The 17,984-nt window shown below is 43.9% G+C and overlaps 1 protein-coding gene across 1 annotated transcript in view; it reads left to right on the top strand.

Annotated features, from left to right (window-relative positions):
* Positions 1–17,984, top strand: part of IARS1 (isoleucyl-tRNA synthetase 1) — a 90,471-nt gene that overhangs the window by 27,412 nt on the left and 45,075 nt on the right. Inside the window, exons 10-19 of the mRNA XM_066368363.1 lie at positions 1,734–1,829; positions 5,394–5,516; positions 6,269–6,360; positions 8,110–8,208; positions 10,317–10,443; positions 11,936–12,009; positions 12,377–12,571; positions 14,755–14,841; positions 16,440–16,523; positions 17,737–17,881. Of these exons, the coding sequence (XP_066224460.1) occupies positions 1,734–1,829; positions 5,394–5,516; positions 6,269–6,360; positions 8,110–8,208; positions 10,317–10,443; positions 11,936–12,009; positions 12,377–12,571; positions 14,755–14,841; positions 16,440–16,523; positions 17,737–17,881 (1,122 nt within the window). The remainder of the gene's footprint in view (positions 1–1,733; positions 1,830–5,393; positions 5,517–6,268; positions 6,361–8,109; positions 8,209–10,316; positions 10,444–11,935; positions 12,010–12,376; positions 12,572–14,754; positions 14,842–16,439; positions 16,524–17,736; positions 17,882–17,984) is intronic.

The raw sequence follows: 17,984 nt of genomic DNA, 5'->3' as shown, positions 1-17,984 counted from the left end.
AGGCCAACCGGCCAGGGCCTTCTCTTGTGTGTTTTAACATATATTGTTTTATATTGTAGTTGTTTTTGTTAGTCTTGAAACTCTTAAACTTTCTGAATCACAGACACAGTTGAGACCCGAGGAAAGCTCAGCCCTCTCAGCAAGTCACATGGACACTCTGGATAGGAACTTTGGGTTAAGTCAGAGGTCTGTCTGGAATATGCAGTCAGTACGTAGAACTAAGTTGAATAAGACCTGTCTGTTCAGTTAGCTTCCTGAAAATTTCTGGGACCTTCCGTAGAATCATCTGATGTACACCTGAAATATACATGTCCTGAGCTATTAAATGGGAGCTCAGGGAGTGTGTGGGGCGGCACTGCAGCCCTCTGTGTGGCTGCTCACCATTCCCAGCCTCGCGGGGCAGGGTCCAGAGCTGGGTCGGGAGAGGGAAGTGCATGTGGGGTTCTTTGGTGTGCAACTATGAATAGTAAGATACTTCTGTATTCCTCATCCCTACCTCTGGTTCTAAAGGCACATATTGTCTCTCCCTGGTTAAAACATTGAAAACACCGAAAACATTTCCAGGTGGTTTGGGTTACAGCAATTTAACATTTAGTTTAGTTTTAAGCAAGTGCCAAACAAAGAGCTGTGATGTAGTTGAAAATGATACTGTACTTGAGACCAGAAGACCTGTTTCAGGTCCCAGCTTCATGGCTGCTGGCTGTGTGATTCGGGCAACCATTTCGTCTTTGTTCTGAGTTCTGTGTAATACAGATGCAACTGGAATATTTTTAAAACATGGAAATTTCAGTACCTTTTTTCACAGAATATAGCTTTAATTGTGAAAAATCATTTCTGAACAGAGTTATTTACAAAGGCAGTGAGGTAGGAAGGCAAAGGGTTTTAGTTAGGCTAAAACAAAGGGTATGTGAAAAGAAATATTTGGAAATGAAGGTATAAAAGTAGGTCTGTAGTATTATGTGTACTAACCTAACTTTGTTGTTGCTGTATCAGGAATCAAATGAGAAACATTCCCTGCAGTGTTAGCAGGGGTGGAATGGCTGTAATAGAGCTTGCAGCTCTTGGCTACCCCATCCTGCTTCTTCCAGTAACTTGAGTTAGCTCAGAAGGGGAAGAGAAAGTAGATACAGTGATTGAAGCTGCATCTGACCCTTGAACAAGGTGCCAGTCCACTTACACATGGATTTTATTTAACCAGTCCTGGATAGAAAACAGGTTTTCGCATTCCCAGCTGCAGGTTGAAAATACGGTTGTCACTTTGTGGTTGGTTGAATTCAAGGGTGCGAAGAGCCAACTGTGGAGTCAGAAGTTACACTCCTATTTCCACTGCATAGGGGTAGTTCCCTGAACCCCTGCACTGTTCAGGGGTGGGCTATATACCAGGACGGGAATAGTTTGAAGAATATATTTTCTGAGAATATGATAAACAGCATGCTAGGGGTCAGGGAGCAGTTCAGGAGAAGTAATGAAAAGGTCCAGTTTTGTACAAAGGAAGTTAGAAAATTTCCTCTGCAAGTCTTCAGGTAATTATTTCATTTATAAATGATGAGTCATTATTCATGGAATAATGTATAGAATTAATATGTTTCTTTCCAAACTGAATTATTGCTGTTTCTACTGCTGAAAATAATTTTGCATGTTAAAAGTTTTTCAAGATCTAAAACCTGTTATCAAATTAATGTTATGATATGGTAATGTTTCACCCTTTAATCCTGCCAACATTTCTTTTCCAGTGTAGAGAGAATGGTGCTTTTACTGTGCTTGTTGACAACTATGTGAGGGAGGAAGAAGGCACTGGGGTTGTACATCAGGCTCCTTACTTTGGTGCTGTAAGTAGTATAAATCTTACAAATGTATTATAAGAAATAAATATTCATCTGACCAGGCAATGGATAGAGCATTAGACTGGGATGCAGAGGACTCAGCTTTGAAACCCTGAGGTCACTAGCTAGAGCACAGGCTCACCAGCTTGAGTGTGGGGTCTCTGGCTTGAGCAAGGGGTCACTCTCTCTGCTTTCACGCCTCCCCCATAAAGGCACATATGAGAAAGCAATCAATGAACAACTAAGGTGCCGCGACGAAGAATTGATGCTTCTAATCTCTCTCCCGTCCTGTGTGTGTGTCCCTATCTGTCCCTCTCTCTGACTCTCTATCTCTGTAAAAAAAAAAAGAAGTAAATGTTTGTGGCCACTGAGTTGTCATTGTTGCCAGACAAAAAAGAGCTAAAGGAGTTCAGCTCCACCAAACTCATGTAACACCAGACCAGTATTATATGAAATGTTAAATGGTCTTAAGAAGGAGGGGTAGTCTGACCAGGCGGTGGCGCAATGGATAGAGCGTCGGACTGGGATGCTGAGGACCCAGGTTCGAGACCCCGAGGTCGCCAGCTTAAGTGCGGGCTCATCTGGTTTGAGCAAAAGATCACCAGCTTGGACCCAAGGTTGCTGGCTCGAGCAAGGGGTTACTCCATCTACTGAAGGCCCGTGGTCAAGGCACATATGAGAAAGCAATCAATGAACAACTAAGGTGTCGCAGTGTGCAACGAAAAACTAATGATTGAAGCTTCTCGTCTCCGTTCCTGTCTGTCTGTCCCTGTCTATCCCTCTCTCTGACTCTCTCTCTGTCTGTAAAAAAAAAAAAAAGGAGGGGTAAAAAGATGAAAAATGGCCCTGGCCGGTTGGCTCAGTGGTAGAGCGTCGGCCTGGCGTGCGGGGGACCTGGGTTCAATTCCCGGCCAGGGCACATAGGAGAAGCGCCCATTTGCTTCTCCACCCCCCTCCTTCCTCTCTGTCTCTCTCTTCCCCTCCCGCAGCCAAGGCTCCATTGGAGCAAAGATGGCCCGGGCGCTGGGGATGGCTCCTTGGCCTCTGCCCCAGGCGCTAGAGTGGCTCTGGTCGCGGCAGAGCGACGCCCTGGAGGGGCAGAGCATCGCCCCCTGGTGGGCGTGCCGGGTGGATCCCAGTCGGGCGCATGCGGGAGTCTGTCTGACTGTCTCTCCCCATTTCCAGCTTCAGAAAAAAAAAAAAAAAAAAAGATGAAAAATATGATAATAAAATGGCAATAGATACATATCTATCAACAATTAAACCTAAAAAACAAATGAATAAGCGGAACAGAAACAGACTCATACATACAGAAAACATTTTGATGGTTGCCAAATGGGAGGGTGTTGGGGTGGTGGATAAAAAGGTAAAGAGATTAAGAAGTATAAATAGATTACTACAGAGTAGTCATAGGGATTTAAAGTACAGCAAAGGGACCTGACCGGTGATGGCACAGTGGATGGATCATTGACCTGGAATGCTGAGGTCCCAGGTTCGAAACCCCACCGTTGCAAGCTAGAATGCAGGCTCCACCACAGCTTGAGTACAGGGTCATCTACATGAATTGATGGTTGCTGGCTTGAGCAAGGGGTCATTGGCTTGGCTGGAGCACCCCCCCCCCCAATCAGTCAAGGCATGTATGAGAAAATAAATGAACAGCTAAAGTGCCACAACTACGAGTTGATGCTTCTCATCTCTCTTCCTATCTGTCTCTATCTCTTTTTTTTTTTTAAAGGAAAACTCTTAAAGAGTTTATATTTTTTAATTTTTTTTACAGGGACAGAGAGAGTCAGAGAGAGGGATAGCTAGGGACAGACAGACAGGAACGGAGAGAGATGAGAAGCATCAATCATCAGTTTTTCGTTGTGACACCTTAGTTGTTCATTGATTGCTTTCTCATGTGTGCCTTGACTGTGGGGCTACAGCAGACCAAGTGACCCCTTGCTCGAGCCAGCGACCTTGGATCCAAGCTGGTGAGCTTTGCTCAAACCAGATGAGCCTGCACTCAAGCTGACGACCTCAGGGTCTCGAACCTGGGTCCTCTGCATCCCAGTCCGACGTTCTATTCACTGCAACACCGCCTGGTCAGGCTGTCTGTTTCTATCTCTTGCAAAAAAATTTTAAAAAGTACAGCATAGGGAACATAGTCAATAATATTCTAATAACTATGGTGTCAGACTGTCAGACAGGTCCAAGATTTAGCAGGATGATCACTTAATTATATATGTCTAATCCCAGGGGTGTACACCTGTAACTAATATAATAAAGTATGTCACCTATAATTAAAAAATAAAATTATTTAAAAATGGAAAAAGTAGCCTGACCAGGCAGTGGCACAGTGGATAGAGCATCGAACTGGGACGCAGAGGACCCAGGTTCAAAACCCCAAGATCACCAGCTTGAACACAGGCTTATCTGGTTTGGGCAAGGCTCACCAGCTTGAGCCAAGGTCACTGGCTTGAGCAAGGGGTCACTCAGTCTGCTGTAGCTCTGCCGCCGAGGCAGATATAGGAAAGCAATCAATGAGAAGCAACAAAGAATTGATGCTTCTCATCTCTCTCCGTTCCTGTCTGTCTGTCCCTCTCTCTGTGTCTCTCTGTCTCTGTCACACACAAAAAAAAGAATAAAGAAAACTAATTGGGTGGAAGCAATCTTGATAATACTGTTTATTGAGTTTCAGAAACTAGTCAAGTTTCAGTTAATTCATGATAGTTTCAGGGTCATCTGGTATGGTTTCTTTACTGATACTAAATAACAAAAAGATAACTTCATGATTTTCCATTGTAGTTCAGGTTTTTCTTTTAAAATGTGACCGATTGTCATTTACTATAGTGCTTTCTAATATATCTGTCCTGCATACCAGGAAGGTTAGTCACATGTCTTCATGGCCTGGACCTGTCCTGGCTCCTTTCAGGAATGCTGCTCTTATCTAGTCAAAGTGGGCGGAGCTGTGTGTTCTCCACTACAGATTTCAAACTGCTGGGCTTCAGGGCTCGCCCTATCTGCTGCGCAGGAGCTTTTGGGGCATTCCTTCATGGTCCAGTACCCACATGTTGCATCATACCAGGCAGTCCCTCAGCACTCTGAGAATTAATCACAGGCCCAGGTGGGAACGTAATGGTTTTCCACCTTGTCTTGGAATTAAACCAGAGGGTAGTTTAGCTATCTAGCCTAGGATAATTTCTATAATTTTAGATTTGGGCAGTGTAGCATGTGCAGGACCAAGCAGGTCATGCCTTACACCTGTATGTTCTGCTTTTGTCACACATGTATTTGCCTATGTGTTAGTGTTATAAGTCAAATTGAATACTGTTTTAATACACTCCTTTGTCTTCTCTCTTCTCACTTAGTGGGTACTCTGACATATGTAGGGGTCTGAAATAATGACTGCTTAGATTGGGCTAGGTGATCTAATGCCCTGTCCGACTGTAAGGCTGTTACTTTCTACGTGGCCTTTGAATTAATTTGAGTCGTCAGCTTACTGAAAAGTTCTGTAAACCTACCTCGTCCCTTGCTCCACTCACTCAAGCTGTTTTACTTTTCCCTCCCTCCCCTCCCCCCGTCCCCTAGGATGACTATCGAGTCTGTATGGACTTCAACATCATTCAGAAAGATTCTGTCCCTGTTTGTCCTGTGGATGCTTCTGGCTGTTTCACAGCAGAAGTGACAGATTTCGTGGGACAGTATGTGAAGGTCTGTGACTGTGTGATGGAGAGAGGTGTTGGGCTCCGCATACTTTTTTCATTAATCAATTTTTATCAAATAGCTTCCACATCTGGGATTTTTTTCCCCAAGAAGTTGTCTCTGTTTTGTTTTGTTTCCTCCGTCCATAAAGTTACAAAAGACAGATGGATATTCTGAGCTGCACTCCACGGTCTGGTGTCTTCAGAGTGAGCATGCTGTAATTTCAGACATAGGAATTAGAAAAACTGGGCTCTGGCTGGTGACTCATGAAGCAACTTTGTGTTCTTGGGGTAACCATTGCTGATTGAAAACTTGACTACCTTAATGGTATGGCGTGTACTTTATAAAGTACATAAGATTAGCCTGGCCTGTGGTGGTGCAGTGGATAGAGCATTGACCTGGAACGCTGAGGTTATCGGTTCAAAACCCTGGGCTTGCCTGGTCAAGGCTTGTTAATTGATTACAACAAGCAATCAATTAACAACTGAAGTGAAGCAACTATGAGTTGATACTTCTCGCTCCACCCTTTCTCTCTCTACTTTCTCTATAAAACCAATAAATAAAATCTTTAAAAGTACATGAAGTTATACAGTGGCTAAAATACTGATCAAGTGTTTTTATAATACATTTGTTATTTGTGCCTTTTACTCATAGTAAAGGTATCCAAATACCAGAGTTTACTAATATAATACTTAATTATACATATTATGTTACTAAGTACTGTAGTTTATTTTAATGGCTAGATTTTATTTCTTTAACAGGATGCTGACAAAAATATCATAAGAACCCTGAAGGAGCAAGGCCGACTTCTGGTAGCGGGCACCTTCACTCACAGCTATCCTTTCTGCTGGAGGTGAGGAGCGTAGACTGCAGCCTGAGCTTTAGGTCCGTGGGTGCACTCGCTGTGTGTGCCCGTGCCGTCACTCTGCTCTCCGTCTCATTCGTATCCTTAGCATTAGTGTTTGGAAACCGCCTTCTTGTTTCAAGGAGAACTTGATGAGTGCACACAGTTACTTCTTTCCTCAGGAGTGTGTGAGAAATAGAGACATAGGCTGTAAAGAAGAAACCCATTTCTTCTCTACTTTGTTTCCTTATCCTTTGAGTCATCTTTACTATTCACATAAATCTTTCACTTCTAACACTTGACTCACCAAATTGCAGAGGTTTTTCTCCCACTCCAAGCAATTCTCTGTGACGCCAGAGAATTGGTGTCCTACAGTTTAATTCAGTTCTAACACTATCCACCCGGAGATTAAGAATGCAACCCCACTACACACACACACACATACATTTCAGATGTCTGTCACTAACACAGGCTATCCCCTACTCGATGAACCAGCTTTAGGTCAGAGGTTCTAACTGCCCATGCCCTCCCCCGCTCCCCGCCTTGGGTTTTTAATTTGCTAGAGAACTCCAGGAAACACATTTATTAAAGGCTACAGAGGGACAGCCGCAGGAAGACGCACACAGGGAGAGGTCAGGAGGGTCCTGTCACAGGAGAGCCTGTCCTGTGGAGTTGGGGACTGTCACCCTCACAGTGTGCGCATGTGTTCACCAACCCGGAAGCTTCCCGAACCCCGTGCTTCTGGGATTTCATCACAAAGTCATGATTGAGCACTAGTTCTATTTTCCGCCCTTCTCCCTTCTCTGGAGAATGGGGGCAGGGATGAAAATGACAAGCTTCTACTGTGGAGTGGTCTTTCCAGTGACCCACACCCATCCAGGAGCCCACAGAGAGTCACCTCACTGGAACAAAAGACACTCCTGTCACCCAGGAAATTACAAGAGTTTCAGGAGCTCTGTCTCAGGAACTGGGGTCCAAGACCAAATATTAGAAATATAAGATAATAAAGATAGAGGTGAATGGAATGTTCAGTGGCATCATGTTCTGTTCCCACATTTCATCTTAGCTGAACTTGGTATTTTTTAGATAACTGTCACACACCAGCCAACAGAATTATGTATTTTTTTTCTTAGATTGTTCTTTAGTAGTTTCTGCCTGTCCTGGATATTATGGAGGGCAATGACCAATGCTGAAGACATAGATATTCGTTTTGGTGTAGACATGAATGTCGGCAGGAGGCCTAGTAGCTGGGACAGGGGCTGATGTCAGTAAGAAAGTAAAGGTGGGCCCTAGCCGGTTGGCTCAGTGGTAGAGCGTCGGCCTGGTGTGCAGGAGTCCTGCGTTCAATTCCCGGCCAGGGCACACAGGAGAAGCGTCCATCTGCTTCTCCACCCCTCCCCCTCTCCTTCCTCTCTGTCTCTCTCTCCCCCGCTCCCGCAGCCGAGGCTCCATTGGAGAAAAGTTGGCCCGGGCGCTGGGGATGGCCCTGTGGCCTCTGCCTCAGGCGCTAGAGTGGCTCTGGTCACAACAGAGTGATGCCCCAGATGGGCAGAGCATCGCCCCCTGGTGGGCGTGCCAGGTGGATCCCGATTGGGTGCATGCAGGAGTCTGTCTGACTGCCTCCCCGTTTCTGGCTTCAGAAAAATACAAAAAAAAAAAAAAAAGAAAGAAAGAAAGAAAGAAAGTAAAGGTGCTTGTTGCTCTGGGTGCTTGCATACCTGCGTCTGACCAGCTATACCTCTGTTTCTGCTTCCCCAGATCAGACACTCCCCTCATTTACAAAGCTGTACCAAGTTGGTTTGTGCGGGTGGAGCACATGGTAGACCAGCTGCTGAGGAACAATGACCTGTGTTATTGGTGAGCAATAAAATGTGTGTCTATGTCTTCAGAATATCCACTATCATATAGTTAGCAAGTATTGGTTTACATTTCCCCCAAATTATAACAATTTTAATAGCCATATTTTATTATATATTGTATTAATGCCTATTTTTTATTTCTTTTTAGGAACACAATTTAAGATGTAACAAAGTAGCATTCTTTTTTATTATAAGGCATATAGAGTAGTCATTTTTTTTTAAGCCCAATAGAAATGAGAAACTGCTATTTATTCAATTTACAGAATGGAATGACAAAAACATCTAACTGACTCTCAGTTTGTTAGCCTTAAGTAATAATAGTCATTTTCAGGGTAAACCTTTGTCTTAGAATATGCCTACAGAAGCCAGTTATAATTACAATTGACCCTTGAACTATGCAGAGGTCAGGGGTGCCAACCTCTGCTCAGTCAAAAATCCATGTATAAGTACAATCAACTCCACATCCAAGGATTCCCAGCCTTGGAGTTGACCCTTGGAAAACTTGGGTTTGAACTTCATGGGTCAACTGAAAAAATTTGCATGTATGTGGATTCGTGCCTTTCAGACACGGTTGGCCAAGGGTCACCTATACTACTTTCAGTACTTGTTGAGTTCCTCAACTGTGGTATGCAGGCTGGCTTCAAGGATAGACACTGTGGGGACAGAAGCCTTCCTCTGAGCTAATATCTGATCCCATAGGGGTGTTACTTCAACCTGTTACACAAATGAAATAAGGCTGCCTGACCAGGCAGTGGCGCAGTGGATAGAGTGTTAGACTGGGATACAGAGGACCCAGGCTTGAGACCCCAAGGTCACCAGCTTGAGCGCTGGCTCATCTGGTTTGAGCAAGGCTCACCAGCTTGAGCCCAAGGTCACTGGCTCGAGCAAGGGGTCACTCGGTCTGTTGTAGCCCCACCATCAAGGCACATAGGAAAAAGCAATCGATGAACAACTAAGGAACCGCAACAAAGAATTGATGTTTCTCATCTCTCTCCCTTTCTGTCTGTCCCTATCTGTCCCTCTGACTCTCTCTGTCTCTCCCACCAAAAAAAAAAAAAAAAAAAAGAAAGAAAGAGAAAAATAAATAAATAAATAAATAAATAAATAAATAAATAAGGCTGAATCTAGGTATTGTAGAAGAATGTATTTCACTGAGAGTTTGGAAGGTAATCTTACTTCACACAAGAATTTAAAAACTATTTGATTTTGGAAGAATGGGGAGAATCTCTGGTAGTACAAGGAAATGGCTGTCACTTTTCTCCTTTTATAGCAAAGTGACCCTGATTCCTCAAGAAAAAGCAGTTCATTTTCATACCTGGAAGCTCTGTAGTTCTTAATGTGTGATGTACTGGGTATGGAAAATTAGTATGGGAGCTCATGGAGGATTTAAGCCTATAATTGCAATTATAATACAGGACTGAATGGACAGGGTGTTCAGGAGCCTAGGGTGCCCTAACTCATCCTTAACATGGGAATGTTTCCTGCAAAGCTAAACCTCGAAGAATAAGGAGCCATTTACCAAGCAGATGGGTGGCTGATACTAGGGCTGCTGGGTGAAGGTTATCACAGTGGAGGGATGGTTAGTACCCAAAGACAGTGAGGTCAGAAGCCACACTTAAAGAATTTGCCTCATTACTGGAGCCTAAAGCTAAGGGGACTGCGGGTGCGCCTGGAGAGGCAGCTACCTACCAATAGCCCACCTATTCGGATTCTTTATTTTCTAGGTGATTGGGAACCCACACTAGTGAGTTACAGTAGAAGCGCTGCTGTGTGGATGAGCCAGAAAGCAAATATGAGTGAGTCCAGACCAGCTAGCATCATGGTGGCTGGTTAGAGGACTGTGGCAGTCCTCTAGTTTGAGAGCAGGATAGGGAAGCATGTGTGTTGCAAGGGTTCCTTTGAAAGATTATTTTCTCTGGGACGAATTCATGGCAGATTCAAGCCTCTATGAGCCATCTGGTGCTGTCCGTGCAGAAAACAATCTCCCAAGAGTGTGCTCAGCCTTGCCACAGTGTTTGGTCCACAAAGCAAAGGTTTATGCAGATGTCATTTACAGGTTTACTTAGTAATGTTCTCAGGGGATTGTGTCTGACCTGTTTATTGCAGGGTCCCAGAGTTTGTGCGAGAAAAGCGATTTGGAAACTGGCTGAAGGATGCACACGACTGGGCAATTTCCAGAAACAGATACTGGGGCACCCCCATCCCACTCTGGGTCAGCGAGGACTTCGAGGAGGTGAGGCTGGTGGGGGTTTTGTGTACTGACTTTTGTTGAGGTCCTTTGTTCGTTCCATCTGAATATGGGGTCAAACAATATGTTTTTTTGCTTTTTCTTTTTTGTTTTCTTTTGTTCTTATTTCATCTTTTCCCCCCTCGTTATTCCTTCTTATAATCATGACATAATTAAAAATATTCATAGGGCTTTGAATTTATTTTTACTTTAGTTCTATTTTCATGCAATTTTTAACAGTTTCCCTTGGTGTAAAAGTGAAGAATGCAATTTGTGTCCTCAGAAAACCCACACATTAAATTGTGTTGCTCAAATCTCATTTTCTTCCTGTGAGTTACTGGTGAACAGGATAGACTGCACACCCTGCACCAGGTTATAGCAGGTTAGACTCAACTTACAGCGATGACAGAGGATGACGGAGGAAAAATTACCAAAGCACTGTAGACCTGTGATGTGTAAAATCAAGAGGTTGTGTGAATATGTGAGACTATGTCTAGATAAATACATAGAGAACTACAGGTGTTTTCCCACGATGGGGCTTTTTCTCCAAAGCTGTGAGCATCAGTGCAGGTATGAACCACACCGGCCCTGGGACCTCGGTATGTTTCTAATGCGCAGGGACCTGAAGGCCACAGTAAGGTTGCTAAGGCAGAAGCCTTTTCGGGACTGGTCAGGCAGGGCAGAGAAGGCGGCCATGGGTGTCACTAGGTAGCAGACACCCCTGGGTGAGAACCCAGAGCAGCTTCTGTGGGCAGGACCCCGGCAGGTGATTCTTCCTGTGTTGAGTGCCACAGCTGGGACCATCTCACAGCCTCCTTACCTAGATAAAATTTAAAACATCTTGCATATGACTATTTTGATTCAGCATCCTAATTTAGTTCTAGTTTTGACTTGGGAAGATTACAGCTTAAACAGCCAAATTCAAGTGCCAGGCACAAGCTAAGATGCCCTAGAGCAGTGGTCGGCAAACTCATTAGTCAACAGAGCCAAATATCAACAGTACAACGATTGAAATTTCTTTTGAGAGCCAAATTTTTTAAACTTAAACTATATAGGTAGGTACATTTCTTATCAAGGTAGCACCCACACGTGGTATTTTGTGGAAGAGCCTCACTCAAGGGGCCAAAGAGCCGCATGTGGCTCGCGAGCCGCAGTTTGCCAACCACTGCCTAGAATAATAGTCGAGCCATTTCACTTCTGCTGTTTACTTCTGGCAGGGATCTGAACACTGTAAACCCTCAGGCATACTTGTTGAGATGATGAATGTTTATAATCTCTGCATAGGGCCTCCCTCTGATGTGGGAGTAGATAGCAAGGAAGTGAAGTCTGCTCACCTCTGCAGACAGTGATCTGTAGTCTTTCAGGAGGGTAAGGTGCATTGGTGATAAATTGTTCTGAAGATCATAGGTTTCTAAAACTGAACGTAAATGTTATAGAAATTAACTCTGTGTGACCTTTGCCTATGAGGCATCCCTGCTTTTTACCTTTGTTTTGACAGATAGTATGCATTGGGTCAATGGCAGAACTTGAAGAACTGTCAGGAGCAAAGATCTCAGATCTTCACAGAGAGAGGTCAGTTCCTGAGTGTTGAATTCAAGTCAGTTCCATCCTTCAGAGAGCAGTGGGCTGGGTCCTAGCCTGTTAAGACATGGCCTCCATAGCAGATCACAGAGCTCCACTTAGATATCAAACACTAATTTGCTGAATTACATTGTTCTTGATGACTTAATGAGGAAGGGTGACTGTCCTTGAGTTAAATGTCAGGGACTTTGGTATATGACCTTCTAGGTTGAGCACTGGCGCTCCCTGAAAGCCTGTGATGCCTGCCAACATTCCTGTTGATAGTTGCATATGAAGAGCTTGTCAAGACATTGTTTCCTACTGGCACAGCTCTGCTGTGCTTAAAATTAATAGAAACATTTACTTTTTTGTTTGTTAGCATTGACGATCTGACCATTCCTTCACGCTGTGGAAAGGGATCACTGCATCGCATCTCTGAAGTGTTTGACTGTTGGTTTGAGAGTGGCAGCATGCCCTATGCTCAAGTTCATTATCCATTTGAAAATAAAAAGGAGTTTGAAGATGCATTTCCTGCAGACTTCATTGCCGAAGGCATTGATCAAACCAGAGGATGGTATGTTTCTTGTTCTCTCAAGTGTTGTGTTGAGCTGGTTTTATTTAGCAGGTAGTTTACTGAGCATCTGTTATCTAACATCAGTGATGTGCTGGGAAGATGTGTCAAGTGACACTGGCTCTGCTGCTGCCTCTGCTTCTCACCACCAAGGAGGAATCCCAGTCTATGGTGGGGCTGTGCTCTCAGAGTTTCCGATATTTCACTGGCATCTTGGAATATGGAGATTTGTTCACTGGCCATTTAAGTGATTTAAAACATTTAATATGTGGTCATAGCTTGTTTACTTCAAATGATTTATTCAAATGTATAATGAGTATTTACATGGGCAGGGCTACAGATGTGAAGAGATTTACCTGGAATGTACTCAGATGTTAGGCCAACCTTAAAAAAGGAACATTCTAAGAAAAATCTAGATCTTAAAAATGAATGTGGGAGAGGGTATGAGCATTGGTTTTATCTGGCACTTTAAAGCAGTGCCCTCATCCTTTCAATTGTAAAAAGTGACCTTTTTTTGTAGATGAGTTTGGTTGGCCCAGGTTCTAATTGTACTTTCATTAGTAATGTTTCTACAGCAGTGTTTAAGGAATGTGGGTGTCATTTTCTGCTTTTACTAATTGTGAAAGTCATCACAAACTTAAGTTCCAGTGTTAATGTTTCGGAATGTGCTATTTTCAACCTCCAATCCATTGACCTATAGGAACAGCTAACAGGCAGAAACCACTGTTTTTAGGGAGTTTCTCAGAAGAATGCTGACGTCAGAAGAATGAAACATCAGATCAGCAACTGTTAACAGTCCTTATGTGGGTCCCTGTGTGCACATTCCCTCCCTCCCTTTTCCTCAGGTGTGGGCTGCCTCTGTTAGATCCAGGGCCTCCTGACGTACCTTAGAGGAAAGGATACCTGGTCAGGTGTTCATGTTAGGCACAGGGTCTGGCCTCTGACCTCATCAGTTCATGTCCAGTGACGGTCTTGGCATGCAAAATCGATTTGGAGGTGACACCAGAGCCTCTCTTACCAGGGCGGCTTACAGAGATATGATGTGATGCAGCTGTTTTAGGGAATTAGCTATCTAGCAAATAAACAACATGTGATATCTCATAGAATAAAAATATTTTCTCTGCTTCTGTAGTCTGTCTTTTGATTTTTGAATGAGTGCTTTTTGCTTTGCTTTTTTTTTTTTTTTTTTTTTGGTTATCAGATTGTCACATATGACTGTGCTAAAGGCAACATAGATCTCTTGATTTTTAAAAAAATTTTTTTTTTACAGAGACAGGGATAGATAGGGACAGACAGGAACAGAGAGAGATAAGAAACATCAGTCATTAGTTTTTCATTGTAGCACCTTAGTTGTTCATTGATTGCTTTCTCATATATGCCTTGATTGTGGGGCCACAGCAGACCAAGTTGACCCCTTGCTCAAACCAGCGACCTTGGGTCCAAGCTGGTGAGCTTTTGCTCAAACCAGATGAGCCCGCGCTCAAGCTGGCAACCTTGGGTTCTCAAACCTGGGTCCTCCGCATCCCAGTCCAACGCTCTGTCCACTGCGCCACCACCTGATCAGGCTATCTCTTGATTTTCAGTCTCATGTTTTTAGGAGGTCTTTAGAGGCCATCTATCACCTTCCTGCTCTGCCTTATGGGTGTCCAACTGGCTTCCTGAGGAGGGCGATGGTACTGGAGTCAGTACCTTGCTATAGGACTTTGCTTTAAATAAAGTACTTTTTTTGTAATCAAGCTCTAATATGATTGGTCTGCAGTGAGCCCTGGTGGTAATTTTTCTGCAATCCTGACAAGATTTTAATACCTCACCAGAAATAACCTTTGCTTTAGTTCAGGGGTCAGGAACCTATGGCTCACGAGCCAGATGTGGCTCTTTTGATGGCTGCATCTGGCTCGCAGACAAATCTTTAATAAAAATAATATAAAACATTCTCATGTATTACAATCCATTCATTTTCTACTCCTCATGTTCATGGTTGCGGGTGGCTGGAGCCAATCACAGCTGTCCTCTGGGACAACACCAAATTTTTATTGGATAATGTATAAGGTACATGGGTCGTTGTATGGCTCTCACGGAATTATATTTTAAAATATGTGGTGTTCATGGCTCTCTCAGCCAAAAAGGTTGCCGACCCCTGCTTTAGGTGCTTAAACTGTTTCTTTGTGGATTAAACTTTTTTCCAGGTTTTACACTCTGCTGGTGCTGGCCTCAGCTCTCTTTGGACAGCCGCCTTTCAGGAATGTGATTGTGAATGGACTCGTCCTTGCAAGGCAGGTGCACTCCTTTTTATAGTGAACATCCCAGTTCCTGTTTCCCTAACCATTCTTTTGAGTAGAGGAATTTAGGAACACCTCAGCCCTGTTCCTGTGACTTTTTCTTCTCTGCTTTTACACTTCTTGCTGCTCTTCCTTTTCATCCAAGTCCTTGTGCACTTCTCCACCTTTTGTCTCCACACCCCCGTGTCCTGGGGAGAAGGGCTGGGTGGAGAGCTGAGCCCAGCGGAGCAGGTGGAAGGAAAGGACTTTCCTAGGACACTTCTAGTGATAGAATAGCATTTGTCATTTCAGAATTTAATGAAGTAGTTTAGCTTATAACTCTTAATTAATCTGTGTAGGTTTTTTTTTTTAACGTAGGAAATTATGGGTTCTAGAGGTTTCTGGTATCCTACAGGAATCTTTTTCTTTTGTTTTTACTTCCTCATGTTATTAAAAGTAAAACATAAATAAAAATAAGAAAGTAAAAATGTTTGCACAGATACCCAGCTTTGTGTGCTGTGAGGTGGGGAGGATGACAGTAGGCCCTTTGTAAACATTTACACATCTTCACTCAATCCCCAGAACTGTGTGATATGTGTCTTTTTGTTACTGTTTGGACATTTGGGGAATTTAAGGAGAAAAAAAAATTAACTTGCCCAGGGTCACACAGTAAATAAGTGGTAAATTCAGACACCCAGGCAGTCTGTCTGTACAGCCTCTGCTTTTTTCATGTTAAATTGAAAAGGTTACCGAATTATATAGATTTATGTGCAGTTGTGAAAAATAACAGAGACCCCTTGTGAGTTCTCCCAGTTTCCCCCAGTGGTCATATTTTTCAAAACTATGATTCCTGAGCACAACCAGGATGTGGATACAATCCACCTGTCTTACTCAGATTCCCCCAGTTTGTGTGCACTGATTGGCTGTGTGTATTTAGCTGCATACAGCTTACCACGTCTGTGCACATCACAGGACCCTCTGCTGCCCTTTATAACCGCACCCACACCCTCCTGCCCTTTCATCCTCCTCCCCAACCCTGGCAAACCTCTAATTCACTCGCCATCTCTGAAATTGTGTTATTTCAAGGGTGTTATATAAGAGGGCTCATACCACAAATATCACTTTTTGGAATTGGCTTTTTTTTTTTCCTCAGTATTATTCCTGGAGCTTTCTGGGTGCTGTGTCTCTGTGGTTCCTCCCTTTTCTTTGCTGAGCCCTGTCCTATAGTGTGGGTGACCCAGAGTTTGGCTGTTTGCCTGCTCAAGGCTATTGGGTTGTTTTCAGAGTTTGCTGATAGAGAATAAAGCTGTGAATTTGGTTATGGGTTTTGTGTAACTCTAGATTTCCATTTCTCTGGGATAAATGCCTAGTCTGTATTTTTAACTTACACTATGATGTCTTCCTACCTTCCTTTATCCTGAAGCTTCTCCATTGATCAACACAGTATTTGAAAAGAAGCTTACAGGTATTAACTAAACAACTTTATTGTACATTAATGTTAGCTTGTATGCCATGTACATTTACTTATTCCTATTGAAAATATCTCTAACCATATAGAAAGACAAAATGTGATGTTGACTTTTTTAACTGGCATCTCCCTTTTGTTTTTAAAGTGATGGCCAAAAAATGAGCAAACGAAAAAAGAATTATCCAGATCCACTTTCAATTATCCACAAATATGGTGCTGATGCCCTCAGGTATGAACTGGCACTCTGCCTTGTATATATTTTTCAGTATTTATGTAAGTGTCTCTCGTTCTGTTAATCTTGTTCCTTAGATTTGGTTTATACTTAGCTTTTTAAAAGATGTATCCCGCCCTGGCCGGTTGGCTCAGCGGTAGAGCGTCGGCCTAGCGTGCGGAGGACCCGGGTTCGATTCCCGGCCAGGGCACACAGGAGAAGCGCCCATTTGCTTCTCCACCCCTCCGCGGCGCTTTCCTCTCTGTCTCTCTCTTCCCCTCCCGCAGCCAAGGCTCCATTGGAGCAAAGATGGCCCGGGTGCTGGGGATGGCTCTGTGGCCTCTGCCTCAGGCGCTAGAGTGGCTCTGGTCGCAATATGGCGACGCCCAGGATGGGCAGAGCATCGCCCCCTGGTGGGCAGAGCGTCGCCCCTGGTGGGCATGCCGGGTGGATCCCGGTCGGGCGCATGCGGGAGTCTGTCTGACTGTCTCTCCCTGTTTCCAGCTTCAGAAAAATGAAGAAGAAGAAAAAAAAAAAAAAAAAGATGTATCCCTGTTATAGGGGGAGTAGTTGACATTTGTATGAAGTTGACTTGAAACTCCAAGGCGGTGTTTTAAATAATATGCCATTTCCAAATCTCGAGATCTTTTGGAGGGTGAGGACCTGTGCCTAAGGTCTCCATGTTGGTGTTATATCATTTATTTCAGTTTTGCACTTACTCCTTAAAAGATCCATATAAAGTATATTTATGCCAGAACAATTAAAAAAAATTAATATTGAAAAGTTTTTGGAGAACGTGAGCTTCTGCTGAAATAGTCACAGTCATGAATGTTGAGTGTTCAGGTGAAAGGCCACCAGCCTTTCTGTCCTGGCAGAGCACACAGCTGCTCCTTAGGAGTCTCAGTGCCAGCGTGCGTCCTGGAGGAGGCCCGGCTGCTCCCCTGGTCCTGCCGCGCCCACACCGCTGGCCTGCACTGCCATCAGCACAGGGCTTGCCTCTGGATTGGTCCAGGGCCACAGTTTGGTGTGGGAATGCATCTCCCTTTATAGTTTGCTAGGTTTCTTACTTGTAAAAGTAAGAGTTTGTCAGTTTTAAATAGACTACGAGAAGAGTATTCATAATTATCCCTTTTTGTGGAAGAAATGCTAATTTTGGCATTACCCCTATCAAAATGTCATATAATAATGGGTGACTGTCTCCGTTCCCTTGTGTGTAATTTTCCTCTTCCAGATTATATCTGATTAACTCCCCTGTGGTGAGAGCAGAGAACCTCCGCTTTAAGGAGGAAGGCGTGCGTGATGTCCTGAAGGACGTGCTGCTCCCTTGGTACAATGCCTATCGCTTCTTCATCCAGAATGTCCTCAGGCTGCAAAAGGTGTGGGCCAGGGTGCTGGGGCTTGAGCTCTGCCTCCTCAGCTGTGTTGCGCTGGTTTGGCACAGGCGCTGTGGGTGGAGGCTTGGAGATACTTGGGAGGCCA

Source organism: Saccopteryx leptura, chromosome 2, assembly GCF_036850995.1.
Source record: "Saccopteryx leptura isolate mSacLep1 chromosome 2, mSacLep1_pri_phased_curated, whole genome shotgun sequence".
Classification (NCBI taxonomy): Eukaryota; Metazoa; Chordata; class Mammalia; order Chiroptera; family Emballonuridae; genus Saccopteryx; species Saccopteryx leptura.
The sequence above is the reverse complement of the archived record's forward strand: the minus strand, read 5'-3'. Positions and strand labels throughout refer to the sequence as shown.